Below are 18,819 nucleotides of genomic sequence, written 5' to 3'. Positions count from 1 at the left end.
CATTAGAGACATAGCATTTAGATTCCACTGAAGTTATTATAGTTCCTAATAGGTGCAGCTAATGCTTTATTAGAAGTTTGGGGTGTATAGTCTTCTGCACTTTCAGTGAATAAATAAGTTACTGGTCAGGTTTAGGGTTAGGGTTATCTCCATGTCAATGGGAACATCTGTGATAACAATGTCAAACAAAGGCCTATGTGAGCCATGAAAGAAAAATGGCAGGGGCACATTGCTTTTCGGATTTTATCCTTAACTATTAAGTAAAGTAGAAATACAGAGATGTGTCCTGGAAGTGAAGCCAAGTGTGACATATAAGGATTCAGATTTCTGTGGCTATTCAGTACTTAAGTTTTGATTCTTCCCCCGCACCACCACCACCACCAGTTTTTGACTATCCAAGAGTATTTCAGGGACTTGTATGTTTATTTGAATTATTATTCAAATTTTGCTGACAGGTGTGGACATGTTTTGATTTTAAGTGTGATCAAAAAAGAGACATGATCCATGAATTCAATCTGCCTTAGTATTTCAAGATTATTCAAAATAGCCTAGTATGTAAATACTGAGAAACGGGGGGAATTGGTATGTTTCAATCTTCAAAGAGGAAAAAAATATTTGTTTGTTTGTTTGTTACCCTGAAAAGAGCAGAGACAGTCTGGAAGGAGGAACCCTTCTTCTTTGCAGCTTTCTTGCCGCTGCCCTCTGAAATTGGAAAATTTTAACGAGATTTCAATTTACTAAAAAATTGATCTACTTAATTTCACAAAAAACCCTCCAAGTATTGATTTTACAGTCATTACCAGCATCCGCAGGGCGATCAGCAAACAGTAAAGCCAAAGTCTTCATAGAAGACTTCTGGTAAAGCCCCACCACTGTATCATTCAGGGGGTCCTTGTTCTTCTCCAGCCAGCCATTGATGTTATAGTCCACAGTGCCAGCATAATGCACCAGAGCGAAGTGAGCCTCAGCCTTGCCTTTGACAGGTTTGGGCTTCTGGAAATTAGGAGATTTGCCAATATGTTGATCATAGAGCTTGTTCTTGAAAGAAGTGTCTGTTGCCTTGGGGAACATGCACTCTTCTTCCAGGATGGAGAAAATGCCCATGGGCTGGAAAGAACAATAGAAAAAAAATAAGACTGCTTAGAAATTAGCTGTTTAGAAATACTCAACTATGAAAAAGCATGTCCATTAGTCAATGAACAGTCATTTTATTTTATTTTTTACTTTCATTTGTATACCACTCATATTAGTACCACAACACTACTCTGGGAGGTTTATAATAAAATATACTGTATAATCAAATTAGAAAATGTCATTAAATTAATATGACATTATAGCCAGATAAAAACTAAAGGTACAAGAGCAATGATGGACCTAAACATTAAATAAAAGCAAAAGTAAAAATATGTCACCATCCTTAGAAAATTTCTGCATCCACCCTATGCTGCTCTATGTAATAGTGCATTCATTGGAGTTTCCTGTCACCAAGCTCTGTGTTGGCAGTTGTCCTATAAGCAGAGTGGGGCACTTATGGGAGTACTGTGCATAACTAGTGATGATGCATATGTAACAGCAATGTGCTCTTTTTCCATGGATAGCTTAGCAACATAAAATAGTTCAGAGCATATTGAGCACATGTATTTGTACTGGAAAAATACCTTCTCAATAAGTTCAATGCAAGCAGCCAAATCCATGCCAAAGTCTATGAAAGTCCATTCAATTCCTTCTTTCTTGTACTCCTCTTGTTCCAGCACAAACATGTGGTGGTTGAAGAACTGTTGCAGTTTCTCATTGGTGAAGTTGATACAGAGCTGCTCTAAGCTGTTGAACTACAAGAAGAAGAGACAGATTTTTATTAATGCTCACACTTATACACCCAAGAATGTTTTAGTACCTCAATATCTGAAAACAGCTTTAATATGGTTCTTTGCTTTTTATGGTATATCTGTAACCTGATAACTAGACTGTTAATGAAATCTTTTCATGGTCTCATGTGGGTCTTTTCGCATTCATGATTCAGCAGAATTCTCTATATATTTGACCTAAATTCCAGAGTGGATGCTCCAGGGTTAGGTCTTTATTCTCCAATCACCCTGCCTCATTCATGGAATATTTACAGGTGTCCAGACAGTTTTGAACATCTGATTAATTGCAAAACTATTCATCAGAAGAAACTATTAATAAAGGGGAAATGAATACTTCTTAAATGCCTTTGATCACATTTTTTATTATGAGCTGTTGATCTAGAGGTACTCTGTGCATCTTCCAGTAATCAAGCCTATGCTAGCATTCTTTTAAGCCTCCAATATAGAGAATTATTTCCTTTAAGATTGATTCCAAACTAATACAAATGTTAAGGCATGTTCAAGTACTGTTTGTTTTAGAAAATGAAACCTATAATAGAATTTAGCAGTTAAATCAAAACTACAGCGACCCTATGGGGCTTCAGAAGTGATCACATTTTGATATAAAGTGATAAAGAATGGTGATCTTCTTTCATGCTAGGTAGCATATTGAGCAGCATAGTTTTGATATAGTAAAAAATAATAATAAATATATAAAGAGGAAAAGGCAACACATTACTTCTCCTGGTAATTATACATGTCTGTTGCATGAATCCTTACATCGAAAATCTCAAAGCCAGCGATGTCCAGGACACCAATGAAATATTGTCTGGACTGCTTAGTATCCAGCTGCTGGTTAATACGAACCACCATCCACAAGAACATCTTGTCGTAAACTGCTTTTGCAAGAGCACCCACGTTATTGTACACCTAGAGAGAAAATAATTGCATTATTTACCATACCAGGAGATGAAAAAAACAGAGAAAATTGTTACTACAGTCACTGACTGATTATTGCTGTGCCTGAATGCATTATTGATATTGTGCTGGCAGAGCAAATTAACATTCCGTAGGGCAGTTTTAAAAATGGGAGCAGTCCAAACGAAAACATACAGCTTTTAAATTGGGTTTCGGATCAGCATCAGATTTACGAGTAGCACAGATGTACCAGACAGTCTGCTCTTGCTCTGTGCCAAATTTGGGAACATTTGAGCAAAGGATTTCAATTTATAATTTTTTTAAAAGCAAAACTGTTTCTCCCATTCAGAAATATCCCAGTCATCCCTAGATCTAAAATAGCTCATATAAAATGAAAATACCAGTCCTACTTATCTTGAAAAGAAATGTTTGCTCACATCAACCTTTTTTATTTGGAAAGAAACCAGGGACTAAAAGATTGGTCCTCAAGAACAGCCTTTAAAATGTGAGAAACAGTGATGTTTTATCACACTAGGCATGCATGGGACAGGCTTTCCAGCAAGAGCTTTGCAAATAATTTACATATTTTTATCTTCATGAGCCAGAAAAGGAGATGTTTACAGACCTGCATGGCAATGAAAGATAACAGAAACTGTATCAAAAGACACATTTTCAATAATACTAATACTACTACATAATAAAATGCTGCTGCTGCTGCTGCTGCTGCTGATCATCATCATCATCATCATCATCATATGGGGAATGTTTGAAAGCAACAGAAAATTTGAGAATATTTTGAAAACAACAGAAATAAATAAAGGACCAACACCTGAGAAATATTGATAGAAAGCATGATAATAATTCAACATGGACATGGCTAAAACTGGAGACCCTTAAGAAAGAAACCGAAGGTTTGATTTATGCTGCCCAAGAACAAGCACTCCAAACCAATGTGATGAAAGTTAAGATCCAAGGAGTTAGTGCTGACAACAAATGTCAACTCTGCCAAGAAAAAGATGAAACTGTGTCATACCTCATCTGTGAATGTCCAAAGATTTCACAGACTATAAAACTAGACATGAGAGAATGGAAAAATTAGTGCACTGGGCATTATACAAAAAATATAACTTGCCAGCCTCCAAAAACCTGTAGTAGAGAATGTTTCAGAAAATGAGGAAATCAAGATCTTGTGGGATTTCCAGACCCAAACTGACAGACATCTGGAACATAACACACCAGACATAGTAGTAATAGAACAAAGAAATGTCTGGATCATTGACATTGCAATTCCAGAGGATGCCAGAGTTGAAAATAAAGAATTGGAAAAACTAACAAAGAACAGAGACCTGGCAATCAAAACATCTCGCTTCTGGATGAAACACACTTCAGTGGTCCCTGTAGTCATTGGGGCTTTGAGAACAATATCAAGAAATTTCATGCGGTACTATAAGCAGCTGCAGATCTCAGAAATAAAACTCTCAGAGCTACAAAATGGTAATATTAAGAACAGGATACATACTACACCAGTATTTAACAAATACTTTTAGGTTTTTGGTTAAAACTTTTATCTGTTATATAATACCAATCAATGTTTTTTATAGTTTTGATTGACTATGTCTGGTGTTTTTGAATAAATGAATGAATGAGTGAGTGAGTGAATGAGTGAATAACATACAGACATTAGCTACTTAAAACACTTTAAAGACTTGAAACTAAAAAACAAAAAAGTGAAAGCCAGACTATGCAAAGAATATGACCTAAAAAGGATAACAATTGTTGAAATTCTGGAAAAATTAAAACAATGTTACAGAAAAGAAAACTGAGATATATGATGAACGCTAGAAGCAATATAGAGAAAACACACGTTTTCCAAATAACCAATATTATTCTATAAATCACTAGGAAATGGAGAGCAATATTATTCTATAAATCACTAGAAAATGGAGAGCAAAAGAAATTAGGCCTATGTAAAGATGATGCTTTAAAATTTTGGGAAGAAATTTGAGAAAGCCCAACCACAGATAAGAAAAATGCCTCATGGATTAAAGACATTTGTAAAGAAACGCAAGGAAAACATATGGATGATATTGTAATAACATCTGAAATGATTAAGAGGCAAGTAAAAGTTGTGAAAAACTGGAATGTACTTGGATCAAATGAGCTGCACAGATTTTGGTTAGAGCATCTGACAAGTCTCCATCAACACATAGCAGTGCAATTTTATAACTTACTTCAAAATTCTACAACTGAAGCTGCACATTTCTGATTTAAAAGATCATAAAAATGGCAATGAACCCAGTAATTACTGACCAATTATGTTCAAGCTCCTCACAGTACTTGCAAGATATAATTACTTAATTGAAAACTCCCTATACCATCTGAACAGAAAGGGAACTTCAAAAAGTCAAGAGATCAGCTGTTTATTGATAAAATGATACTAAAGAATGCAAAAAAATGGAAAACAAACCTTAACATGCCTAGATAGACTATAAATAGGCATTTGACTCATTGTCACACAGCTGGATCAATACCTGCCTAAAATTTTTGGGATTAGTAAAAATATTCAGATGTTCTTCAAGAAAAACATGAGAAAATGGAAAACTGGCTTATAGTGATATTCCTAAAGAGGAATATTTCAAGGGGATTCTTTGTCACCAGTGCTGTTTAAAATCTCATTGATTCCTCATGTCAATAATTTTAAGTAAAACTGAATTGGGCTACCATATTTCAGAACAAGCAGGAAAAAATCAATCATCTGTTATACATGGATGACCTAAAGCTATGTGCAAAAAGCTCCGTGGAGATAGAATCACTGCTAAACAGAGTGCAAATATTTAGTGAAGAAATTAAAAAAAAAATGGAATTGACAAATGTGCAGCTCTATTGATACAACATGGCAAATGATGATATAAAACCACTATCAAGTGATGAAGATTATAAATACCTTGGAATACTAGAAGCAGATAACATTCTGCACACAAAAGTTAAAGATATGATGGAAAGAGAATCCACCAAAAAAAATGCAGAAAATTTGAATGGTGGAAATACAATCAAACTCATTCAAATTTGATTTTACTGATACTTATGTTGAATTATTGTCAAGCCTTCCACCAACATTTCTCAGATGTTGTCCATTTAGTGGTTTATTTTTTCCAACTATTTAATTTATGTTCAAATTGTTTCTTATATTGAGCCTTTGTTTCTATTGTTTTCAAAATAATCTCTATTTTCAATGTCTTAAGTAATTTTTCTCTACTCGTATTCATATAATTATTTAGGCTTTTTCCACCCTCCTCTACTACCTGCTGTATTTGCAGTAATCTATGGCCTCCAATTTAGTAAATATAAGATGTCCACATAACTTTTTGTATGTAGAATGTGATGTATGTCCATTAGTTTCCATGTTTTTCAATCCAGTTCTTGTAATTTATTTTGAGTCCAGCTTATTATTCCAGCTGGGTATCTAATTACTGAAACTACCCATGCTAAGTTTTCCTTTCTTCCTACTGCCCCCATCACCATTTTTCCCCACAATATTGTCTTTTCTGGTCAGTTTTTTATGGTTGAACTGCTGAAGAGCTCAGTGGTTTAGGCATCTGGCTGTGGAGCTAAATGTTGGGAGTTTGAGGTCACTGTGCCTCCTTTACACAGCTGTATGTGATGATCCATAGGGTACCTTCCAGCTGTACGGTTTTAAGATTACTGTTATTTGAACAAGGTAGAATAGCCTCAGTTTACAGTTTTTGCTCTAGTGAGAGTTTAGGCTTGACTTGATTGATCCTGCCATTTATCTGCCTTGTGTCCCTGTCTTTCTACAGTCTTTCTGTTAGATATTTTGACTTTGGTTTTCAGTGACAATCTTAGGTAACCCTAAGCCCTCCTTTTAAAATTGTTATTCAAAGGGTGAGGGGACATATTTTGGAAAACATACACACATGTTCATAGAACTTCTGGTCTGATATAGCTTTTTCTTCTCAGGTTGCCTATCACAAGGAAAGGGTTTAGAAGCTGGAATATAGCTTTTTGCTATTCTGTGAAGCAGGCATGGCAACATTAGTTTACTTGACAAGTTAAAGGGTGTGTATGTTTCTCTGTTGTATGTGCTGCCCTAACTTACACTTTTTCTTCACCATTTAAGTCCAAAACAGCCCCTTAAATATTTTGGCACAGCTAGACTGCAGCCACATTCTAGTTGTTTTTGGTTCTGTCCTCCCCCAATAATGTATGTGTACTTACACGTTTGTTTTATAAAGCCAGGAAAATCAGTTCATAGAATCATAGAATCACAGAATAATTGAATTAGAAGGGCTTTATAAGGCCATCGAGTCCAAACCCCCTGCTCAATGCAGTTATCCAAATCAAAGCAGATCTGACAGATGGTTGTCCAATTTTTTCTTGAATGCATCCACCATGAGGTAATTGGTTCCATTGTCATACTGCTCTAACAGTTAAGTTTTTCCTGATGTTCAGCCAAATATCAGGAAATTCTTCTAGGCATTTTGATTCCTTTGTGGCTCCAATTTATTTATTTATTTATTAGATTTCTACCCTGCCCCCCTAGACAGCGTCTACTCGCAATAGATATGTATTACAAGCAATAGATATCTAAAGAACTTGTTCAAGAACAATCCAGACAATTGCTTCATGTTTGGGTGAGAAGTGGTTAACTAGTGAAAACAAAACAAAACAAAAAAGAGCTAGGTCCTGTGACTTTCCCCTTCTTTGTGTCACTTTGTGATTGGCAATGAGCACAAGATCTTGTAGATCATCTTGACTGCTGCTATTAGTGCTGTCAACATTCAGGCTGGGCTTTGCTATGTAAAGTTTGGCATCCTTTTTCCCTGCTGGAAACATGAGCACTATATTGTGCAGCAATGTTTGTTTATATTTTTATCCCACCCAGCTAGTGGCAGAACCACTACTCTGGGTGGGAAGCAAATCATCATAACACAATACAAACAACCCCAATATCACCGACCTAATCAGTAAAAGTGAAATATAGTAACAAAAGATAAAATAACTAGTAAAAAAATAAAGAGTATAAAATATTAAAAATATTAAATACAATAATATTAGGCAGTGAGAACAGGGCAGGTACATAAACAGGGAGGAGCACCATCAATTCACAAGATTACTCTGGGGTAAGGCCATAGAAGGCTTGGGAGAAAAGCTAGGTCTTAACTTGTCTCTTGAAGCCAAGGGGGGATGAGGCTAATTGGACCACAGGTGGGAGCAAGTTCCAAAGTGATGGAGCGACCACCGAGAAGGCCCCGTTTTGAATGGCAGATTTTCAGGCCTCGTTCAGGGCCGCCACCTGCAATATCCCAATTTATGAGGTACGGATGGGACAAGTAGACAGTTTGAGGGAGAGGCACTCAGGTCCTAAACTGTAAAGGCTTTAAATGTTAGCATAAGCACATTGAATTTAGCCTGGAAGCATATCAGGCCATTTCCTAGTGTTTTGAATAACGGGTACGGGAGCATAAAATGCCACATTCATATAATGGAGGTTTTTGAAGAACTGGTTAAACATTACCTGCTGGACAGTTTGACCTTTGGTGACATACTCATTGCCGACTTTGACACGAGGAAAGCACAGAGCTTTCAGGAGATCTGCTGAATTGAGGTTCATGAGGTAGGCAGCCTTGTCAGCAACTGAACAGATATGAGAAAAGAAAGACTCTCACAATATAGAGATACTGATTAAGATCAATGTCAAATTGGATATCAATCTTACAGTATTCGTACAATGGGAAATCAAGGAAGAAATGAGCACCATACCTAGGATTTGTGTAAAATATTTAAAAGAGCTTGCCCAAATGGGGACGAGACAACATCTTGGAAACAGGATAATGTGCCTGAACCTTGGTGCCAATTCATAAACCTATCCTGTTCCACTAAAACATTAAAAATCCTGCACCTAACAAGAACCCATTTTAAGCTGTTTTTGAAATTATTTTTATTGTGGATCCTGGGGTGAAATTTCATCCTGAAATCTGTCAAGAGTTGTTCACCTGACTGTAATATTAAGCTGCCAGAACAGGATTGTTTCTAAGAGGGAGGACTTCACATCTCTCAAAACATTACGAAAGCCATACACTATGGTTTAGTTTCCTCTTTCTTTTGGAGTTTTAAATACACCCTTTTAGAAAATGAGAAATTTCTGATGTGTAAGAATTCTACAGCAAATCTTCTGAATACCTTCCGTGCCGTCTGGCTCAGCCTGCTCCTCACGCTGTTTCTGCTTGAACTTCATGTTCCCATAATGCATGACAGCCCCTGTCAGCTTGTAAATGGCTGTTCTTTCTTCAGGAGTAAAGCCCAGGATTTCAATGGCTTCCTGTCAATTGAATCAATAGTCAACATTCTCTCATAATTTGAGTCAAAACTGGCTCAAAATTAATCACTACTATATTTGGAGGCAGACATTTTAGCAAACTACTTCATTTAACTTAAGCCCCCGCTCCGAGAATGTGCTCCATCCAGAACAACTTTGTGTGACATCATTAGGGGCAATGTCTAGGACAAACATCAGCAAGGCTATTGGGGGAGGGGCAAAAAAACAAGAAAAAGAAAGAGTACCAGAGGGAAACTGCCACTGCTATTTTTAATTCACCCTGAACATTTGTGGAAAGTTTGTCCACACTCTTAAAATTAAAAAAAGGGTTCATCTCCCCAGGTGATGGCATCTGGCCTAGATGCCTTTAAAAGGGGACTGGACAGATTTCTGGAGGAAAAGTCCATCGCAAGTTACAAGCCATGATGGGGATGTACAATCTTCAGGCTTAGAAGAAAGGTACCTCCAAATGCCAGATGCAGGGGAGGGGGATATCAGAAGACAGCTATCTACTTGTCTCGTGTGCTCCCAGAGGTATCTGGTGGGGACACTGTGAGACACAGGGAGCTGGACTAGATGGGCCCTTGGCCTGATCCAGCAGGGCTCTTCTTATGTTCTAAGCCTCCCTTGTTTCTACTAAAAAAGACAGGGAAAAATCAATGCATTTCTCATCAAATTAATGTTCTTTGTGGTCAGTTCTACAGTTTACTTACATCAGTTGCCATCAGCTCTTCCTGATCATTAATGCTGGCAACACTGATCTCACCCTGACTCACAAAGTGATAGTCGTAGGGGTTGGTGGTGATCAGGAGCATCTCTGAATAGGAAGCAGAACCATGGTTTCAGTCTCATCCTTTGCCATTAGAATCTTAGCACCTATTGCCCCCTCCGAAAGAGATGCTTCTTACCAATCAGTTCTGGCTTCTTGTTAGACATGATCTGATAAAAGATGTGGTAGCTTCTTTCAGCTTTTAGCTGGAAAGTGACTCTGGACTTTTCCAGCAGATCTAGGAAAGAAGTGCAGTGTAATCAGCGAAGGAAGGAAGGAAGGAAGGAAGGAAGGAAGGAAGGAAGGAAGGAAGGAAGGAAGGAAGGAAGGAAGGAAGGAAGGAAGGAAGGAAGGAAGGAAGGAAGGAAGGAAGGAAGGAAGGAAGGAAGGGAGGGAGGGAGGGAGGGAGGGAGGGAGGGAGGAAGGGAAGGGAAAGGAAGGGAAAGGAAAGGAAAGGAAAGGAAAGGAAAGGAAAGGAAAGGAAAGGAAAGGAAAGGACAGACGGACTAGATGGATGGATGGACGGACAAGTAAAATCTCTTACATGTCTCAATGTCTGCAGAAGCAAGTTTGCCAGTAGCACCAAAATGGATTCTGATGAATTTACCCTGTAGGGGGAAAGGACGCATAATTAGTACAAAATGGATTTTACTGTAGATCTGCTGCACCATCCCACAATAACAGCAACCATAGGAGAATTATTTAGAGAACTTGGTGTGAGGAAGAAGGGACACATATTAGCAAGTGGAGAGAACTGTGAGGACACCCATCTCTAACATACAGCTCATAGGAGGATCCCTGTAAAGGAATGTGTCCCTTGGGAAGGAAAATTCCCACTGCTTTAGCAAATGCTCAGATGCTGTGTGCCAGCCTGTGGATGTACAGGAACCCTCTCGAACTGCTAAGATCATCAAGCTGCTCCTTCCTCTGCTCTTCCATTCCAGCCAACTACAATTCACTAGCCAATTCCTCTAGTCAACTAGCACTGAGATAGATAGACAGACAGACTTTCAAGGATCTTACCACTCTTTTCTGCCCACATTGTTTCACCTGCCAAAGATACATTCTCTAGCTTTCCTGTTTTGATTCAGGAAATGTAAATATTCACAGATATGTGATGCAACACTCTTTCTATACCTTCTAACATTTTTGGTAAATGCTTTTTCATCTATGGTTCCTAGACAAAACTAAACAGATGTGCTCACTGAAAATCATCATCATCATCATCATCATCATCATCATCATCATCATCATCATCATCATCATTATTATTATTATTATTATTATTATTATTATTATTATTATTATTATTATTATTATTATTATTATTATTATTATTATTATTATTATTATTATTATTATTAAATCCAGGCATTATTATATAAGACTGGTATTATATAACATACAAGTTACTGTAACTAAAAAACTATTTGTTAAATATTGACGCAGTATATGCTGTTCCTAATATTGCTGGTTTCTTGTAGCTCTGATGATATGATTTCTGAGATCTGCAACTCCTTATAGCACTGTGTGAAATTTCTTCATATTGTTCCCAAAGCCTCAATGACTATGGGGACCACTGAGGTGTGTTTCTTCCAGAGGTAAGAAGTTTCGATTGCCAGGTCCCTGTACTTTGTTAGTTTTTCCAATTCTTTATTTTCAACTCTGGCATCCCCTGGAATTGCAATGTCAATCATCCAGACATTTCTTTGTTCTAGAGTGTCTAGAGTGTTATGTTCAAGGTGTCTATCCATTTGGATCCAGAATATAATCTGTGCACATCGCTTTTTGGATTTAATGTGTGATGCATGTTCATTAGTTTCTGTGTTTTTTGATCCAATTCTTTGTTTTGAGTCCAGTCTATTATTCCAGCTGGTTATCTAATTACTGGAATGGCCCATGTGTTTATGGCTTTGATTGTATTTTCCCCCATTTAATTTTAATTTTAAAATTTTCCGCAGTATTTTGATATATTCTCTTTCTGACAGTTCTTTAACTTTTCTGTGCACAATGTTGTCTGCTTCTAGTTTTCCAAGGTTGTCGTGGTTGTTGTTGTTGCTCAAAAACACCAGGCACAGTCAAAAATAATAATAATAATAATAATAATAATAATAATAATAATAATAATAATAATAATAATAATAATAATAATAATAATAATAATAATAATAATAATAATAATAATAATAATAATAATAATAATAATAATAATAATAATAATAGTTGTCGCTGTTGTTGTTGTTGGAAAACACTAGGCACAATCAAATTTATAAAAACTTTGACTGATATTATATAACAGATACATGTTTTAACAAAAAAACTAAGTATCTGTTAAATATTGGTGCAGTATGTATGCTGTTCCTAATATTGCCATTTTTGTAGGTCTGATGGTGTGATTTGTGAGATCTGCAACTGCATATAGTACTGTGTGAAATTTCTTGATATTGTTCCCAAAGCCCCAATTCCATTATTTTAGCTTCTGTTACAAAATTTGTAATCAATTATTTCATTGTCCAGTTCCATTGTTCACTCTCAAATATCACTAAAAGTGCTATTTTAGGACATATTGCTATATTTTGCTTTAATATTTCACTTATCTCTTTAAAAACCAACTTCCAAAGCATATTCACATTCCCACCACATATGAAAGTAGGTTCCTATTTCCTGCTCACATGTCCACATACAGTATATTGGAATATTTTTTGTCCATGCAATCCAATTTAATACCAGTGAAATTGGATTGCATGGACAAAAAAATATTCCATCTCCAAACCAGTTTGTAAAACTTTTCCTTTATTCTTACAGATATATATTTTAAAATTATTTTGTTCCACATTTTCAGTACAGTACTTATTTCCTCTTCCAAATCAGCTTCTCATAACATTTTAATACCTCTTGTTGATTCTCTATTAAAATTGCATACATTTTACTTATCCTTCCTTTCATTCTTCTACTCCAATTTTCTGTTTTCTTTCTGTAATACCATTTCTTCAAATTTTGTAAACATTCAACATTCACCTTTTCTTTTTAACCATTCTCTAACCCAACATTCCAGCTGAATGACATTAAACCACAGCAACTTTTCCATTGCCGGCACCTCTATTTTTTGTTCTGTACTACTCATCTTCTCCATCCAATCTTTTATTTGGATGTTTCCCATGATATTTTGATTAACAAGCTAATTAGGTGTGAGCTGAATAGCACAAGGGCCAAGTGGATACATAGTTGGTCACAGAATCATACTCAGAGATTCTTATCAATGGCTCCTTCTCAAACTGGGAGGAGATAACAAGTCAGGTAGCACAAGGCTCAGTGATTTTCAACATTTTATTAATGACTTGGATGAGGGGGTGCAGGGAATACTTAACAAATGCAGATGACATAAAATTAGGTGGAATAACTAATACCTTGGAAGACAGGAACAAAACTCAAAAAAATCTTGATGGATTTGAGCACTGGTCTAAAAACAAAGAAATTTGACAGGGATAAAGTTCTACACCTAGGGGGGAAAACCCCAAATACACAGTTACAAGATGGGGGATACCTGGCTCAGCAGTACTACAAGGAAGAAGGGTCATGGAATTGTTGTAGATCACAAGCTGAATATGAGTCAACAGTGCAATGTGGCTGGGAAAAGGCAAACAGTATTTTAGGCTGCATTAATGAAAGTATAGTCTCCAAATCCTGTGAAGGACTAGTCCACCTCTATTTTGCACTGGTTAGGCCTCATTTAGATTACTGTGTCCAGTTATGGATACAGCACTTTAGGAAGGATGCCAACGAATGAACAAATTCAGAGGAGGGCACCCAGGATCATCAGGGTTCTGGAAACCTATGAGGAAAGCCTGAAAGAATTGTGAATGTTTATGCTTAAGAAAAGAAGACTGAGGGGAGATATGATAGCACTTTTCAAATACTTGAAAGGTAGTTATATAGAGGAGGGAAAGGATCTCTTCTCAATCATCCCAGAGTGCAGGACATGAAATAATGGGCACAAGCTACCAGAATTCAGATTTAGGCTGACTATCAGGAAAAACTTCTTAACTGTTAGAGCAGTACGACACCTCCCAGTACCTTGGGAGGTGGCGAGCATTCCAATGCTGGAGGCATTTAAGAGAAAATTGGACAACCAACTGTCAGATTTACTTTGATTTGGATTCCTGCATTGAACAAAGAGTTGGGCTCAATGGCCTTATAGGCTCCTTCTAACTCAGTTATTCTATTATTCTATTCTATGATTCATGAAATTAGAAGATTATACAGAGGGATATGATCCCAAGAGGAACAAATCTTGGCAGCTGATGGAGATGAGTGCTGAAGTTACAAGATCTTACTAAAACAAATATTGTTCTGGATGTATAAATTATTATTTCTACAGATGATCCCAAGGGTAGCAGATCATTGGCAGTTGTGGGAGATGGGATCTCCTTCTAGATTTTCATGGGATGTGAACTTTATGTGAGGAGCTGGGCTGAGGACATTGTCGCTTCCATGACAAAGGACAGTGGAGGCATGAAGGGATCCAAGCAAATCTCAGGTTTTCTGACGGCAGATGGCACAGCAAGCAGAGGTGAGAAGTCCTGTGAACTTGATCTATGCTCTTGCAATGGTAGCCAAGGGACAGGACCTGTCCCCCTGGTTAAGGAGAATTGCCTTTATGAAGTCAGTGAATAAAGAAAGGGGCAGAGGTTAGCCGGCCTAACTGGACACAGTTGCTTTTCGTCATTGTTAGAGTACCAGGAAAGGTGCCACGGAGTACAAAGGCATTCACGAATGGATGCTCTCTCAAACACATGAAACTCACAAAACGTGAAGAGTTGTCATTCCTCACAGTCTTGGCATTCCCAAAGGCCTCCAGCAAGGGGTTGGCACTGATGATTTGATCCTCAAGGGTGCCCTGCAGAAGTGTTATATAGTGTATCAAAGAGTTACCAATTTTAAACCAACAGTAATTAGCCAAAAGGAAAGTGTGGTCTTCCTCCAAACAAACAACTCACCTTTAGTTTGCCAGTTTGCTGTGGTTCTTCTTTCTTCTTATCGGAAGCTGCAGCAATTGTTGCAAAATACTGAATGACACGTTTCGTGTTCACAGTCTTTCCAGCACCAGATTCTCCACTTTCAGCAGAAACAGATGAGAAAAATTCGTCAGTCATCCATTGCACTTCACAGCAAAAGTTGCTCTGACTGGAAATTGACCAAAACATACTTACGTGATCAGGATGGACTGATTCTCACGATCTAGGAAAGCAAAGAAACAAGAATGTAACTGATATTGAAATGAAGCATATTCCATTTAAAAGGCACCTGGGAAAGCCTGAAAATCTTAAAAGGTAGTTATTTATCATCTGGATGGCCCATTTCTATTTCTTCTTCCGTTAGGAAATACTGGCCAAAATCCTTTTGAGGTTTTATACTAGAGTGATGGAATTGGCATCAATCTCCTTGGTGAATTGCTGAAAGTTAAGGCATTAGCATCGGCATATCCTGTTGCACACCAGATCATAAGACTCTGCAAGCCACATCAGGTGCCTAGGACACTTTCTTAATTTGGGCAATTTGTCAGTGAGGATGCGGGCCACTGGTTGAACACTTGCTCAGATTATTCTGCATCTATGAAAACTCCACACTCACCGGTTTATTACAAGTCATGTGTTCCAGCACACATCTAGTTCACATATCAGAAATCTGATTCTCACTTCTCCTCTCCACAATTCTTTTGGATTTTAAACCTCTTCCTTCCCTGCAAGACGCCACTGTATGCTGTACCAAACTATAAACTGATCTGAATGCAAATAGGCTAAAAGGGTCAATTAAGCAATAAAGAGCATTCGTAAATATGGTCAAGTGCAATTAGGAGTTAGTATGTTTTATGGGACAACTGAATTGATTTTCCTTTTCTTTGAGCTCTCAGTGTCCTCTAAGGCAACTGGTTATGCATGAAACTTTTTGGAAAGGATATTGAACCTGCCACTGTATAATGGCTTTGATATGGGTTGTGCTGCTCACCAGTTAGCATGAACTGATACGCGTTGTCAGAGATGGAGAAGATGTGGGGAGGGGCCTCTTGACGCTTTTTGCCCCTGTAGGCATTAACAACTTCTGGGTTGTACACTGGCAACCACTTGTAGGGGTTGACGGTGACACAGAAGAGTCCTGAATAGGTCTGTAAAGAAAGGATTAATTCTATATTGGCTTCCTTGTGAAAGAATTATTCTGCATTATGATAGTCAATGGTAAATCTCAAACTCTTCTCACATAGATCATCCAGGCTGCATAACGCTCTTTGAGGTTATACAGGACAGCAGGTTCATGGAGATGGGTCATCATGGCCATGTCTTCAATCTTATCAAATTTGGGAGGGTTCATAGGAAAGACTTGGTCATCCTTAACTGTCACAGTCTGTAAGAAAAGAAGACACCATTCAGCCAACAGCAGAAAGAAGAGAATCAAATGTGTTAACTTTTCTCTGTAAGCTACTCACGTCTCCACCGTCCTTTTTGACTGTGACCTTCCCTGTTTCCTTGCTCTGAATAGTGCCTTTCACAAAGGACTGCTTCGGGTCCACCACAAAGACTGCAGTTCTGGCATCGAATGGCTTATTCTGAGCCTCAATTCTCTCCTTTTCTGACTTTCGGAGATAAGGGGCAGCTTCCCCAAAGACTGCCATCTCAGAATCTGATGACATGGCTGCAGTTTATTTGATAACACTGGTGTAGGAGGAAGAAGAAGAAGAATTGACACAAAGATACCAATTTTTTTACTGACACCAGGCATAATATCCCAAATTGTATCCTAAGCATTTCTTCATTTGAAATGATTGTTTTCTTTGGTAACCCTAAGTCTTTTATTGCCATTTTATAGGCAAGTTATTTCAATCATCCCACTTACTTCCAACAGCATTTGTATGTCAGTAAATCCAGAGCATGCATTAAGCCTTCTTACACACACCAGCAAATAAACCCACACATATTTGGAGGTGCCTCTCAAATAAAATGAATGGGGCAGCCAGCATCCGCAAGGGACGTGCCTCCAAGTGATCAGGGTTTACTTTGGAAAGTGTTACATATAATTTAGCATCACAGAACATAATCACCTTCTCTAGTAACAAATCTGAGCTGTTTTATGCCAATGAAGCTGGAGTCAAAATTAAGCCACTGAGAAACGAAGAGGCATCCCCATTTAGAGGGAAAGCTTCTTATTTCTCAAAACAATTCAGATTCTTAACAGTTCTGAAAAATGAGGAGCTTTCCCTTTAAACCTTACTTGCCTTTGGAGGGGAAAGAGAAAGTTTTCCATTTTTCTTTAATAGTTATTAACTTTCAAAGCATCCCTGATACCTTAGCAACAATTAAAAAGAGATGTCCTGCCAACCAAACAAGAGCCCAGAGGAAGCTTCCAACTAAGTGGCTTCTCCAAAGGGATGGCCTTAATGATAATGAGAAAGCTTTCCTTTTAAAAGAAAGTAATATTCCCACTTAAAGTGAATGAAGATCTTGATCATGCTAAACTGGGTTGCTTGAGGGGCGCCTGACCCAAACCACCCAATCCTTTCATGTGAATGCATGAATCACATACCACACACCTTTACTTACCTTAAGCAACCCTATTTAGCCTGATCCTGTCCACTCCAATTTGGCCATTTAGGCAAAACCCTCTCCCTTTCTGCTTACAGTTGAGTCATCACAAGAAGCTGCCTACTACCGCATCAGAAATCCTAACCCTTTCTTTTGACAGAAGGAATTCCAAGCAGGGCCATCTTCAGCCCTTTCCATGGCACTGAGCCCTACAGAAACTGAATTCAGGGAGAATAAAACTGCTCTCTAAAACAGCACACAGGCTTGGTTTAAAAACTTTAGTCCCATTTGTTATGGTCTGTTGGTGCTAACATTATATAATAATGGAAATAAAAGGAAAAGCGAGTAAAATTTCAGCCATCGTTTAAATTATATACCACTAAAATAATACATAATGGAAGTGAAAAAAGAAGCCAGTTAGATTTTAGCCATCACTATTTCAACTAAAATAAACGAAGCCTCATATGATCACTGGTCCAACAGGCATTTCCAAAAACATCCCATCAGAAATAGTGATTAAAGAATGGTCAAGATCATTGGTATTGTGACGATAAGATCGTTTTCCAGTATGCTGTTTGGAGTACAAATAATGTCAGAGGTGGCAATTAAAAACTAGAATTCCTATCAGATGCTTAGAGAGGAGGAAAACATCCTTTGAGAGCTTGACACAATAGAACATCAATATCGAACACTGTGGACACCATGCAACAAGGAAACTGAATTGAATAAATGCTAAATATGTCATGCAGCACAAAAAACACATAGGATACAGCAACTGCCCCCACACATCAGGTCTGACAGAAGGCTTTTTTTTAAAATTACCCCATCTCCAAGAATTGGGCAAAATCAATCTTACCTCTTGATAATTGAAACGGGTAGTGTACAGGCACAACACTGGGCAGTACTGCAAAATAAAAAGGTTGACTCTCTTGTTGCTAATGCTTTTCATAATGACTTCCAGTGATGAATCAAACTGGCATGTTTGAAATCTACACTGGCAAAGTCAATCCCCTTGCATTGATGGCAAAGGTACTCCAAATGAACGGGCATGCGAGGAATTCAGGGGCATTGCTCCCATCCAGCCCCCCATAATCCCCCACCACTTACCTACTAACTATCTTAAGAAGGACAAGGCAGATTGGCCCTAGACCGTCTTTTATACTCCTGAGTGAGAAGTACCAGCCTCTGTCCTCCCTCCACCCCAAGCCATTCTTCCCTCAAGGCATTTTTGGCTAACCTTTCCCTGTAAAGCATTGTTTGGCAAAGTTGACTAAAGACATAATTGTCATTTGACATGTCTGGATATAATTAGAAATATTTGATGTCCTTCATACTATGTGTGTAAATGCCCTATAAATAATTTCACAACAGTCTTAA

General features: G+C 37.8%; 1 protein-coding gene across 1 annotated transcript in view; it reads right to left on the bottom strand.

The window, feature by feature from the left end:
* Nucleotides 1–18,590, bottom strand: part of LOC110075059 (myosin-4) — a 32,496-nt gene extending 13,906 nt beyond the window's left edge. Inside the window, exons 1-17 of the mRNA XM_072990423.2 lie at nt 18,550–18,590; nt 18,299–18,346; nt 16,350–16,575; nt 16,124–16,267; nt 15,875–16,031; nt 15,079–15,106; nt 14,866–14,983; nt 14,673–14,765; nt 10,413–10,476; nt 10,008–10,106; nt 9,813–9,916; nt 8,964–9,102; nt 8,299–8,417; nt 2,625–2,774; nt 1,659–1,829; nt 801–1,107; nt 635–702 (exon numbers count right to left, since the gene is read on the bottom strand). Coding sequence (XP_072846524.1) covers nt 635–702; nt 801–1,107; nt 1,659–1,829; nt 2,625–2,774; nt 8,299–8,417; nt 8,964–9,102; nt 9,813–9,916; nt 10,008–10,106; nt 10,413–10,476; nt 14,673–14,765; nt 14,866–14,983; nt 15,079–15,106; nt 15,875–16,031; nt 16,124–16,267; nt 16,350–16,553 — 1,965 coding nt within the window. The 5' untranslated portion in view covers nt 16,554–16,575; nt 18,299–18,346; nt 18,550–18,590. The remainder of the gene's footprint in view (nt 1–634; nt 703–800; nt 1,108–1,658; nt 1,830–2,624; nt 2,775–8,298; nt 8,418–8,963; nt 9,103–9,812; nt 9,917–10,007; nt 10,107–10,412; nt 10,477–14,672; nt 14,766–14,865; nt 14,984–15,078; nt 15,107–15,874; nt 16,032–16,123; nt 16,268–16,349; nt 16,576–18,298; nt 18,347–18,549) is intronic.
* Between the last annotated feature and the right edge of the window lie 229 nt (nt 18,591–18,819).

The sequence above is a fragment of the Pogona vitticeps genome, chromosome 2 (assembly GCF_051106095.1).
Source record: "Pogona vitticeps strain Pit_001003342236 chromosome 2, PviZW2.1, whole genome shotgun sequence".
NCBI lineage: Eukaryota > Metazoa > Chordata > Lepidosauria > Squamata > Agamidae > Pogona > Pogona vitticeps.
Note: the sequence above shows the minus strand (reverse complement) of the source record. Positions and strands in the feature narration are given on the sequence as shown.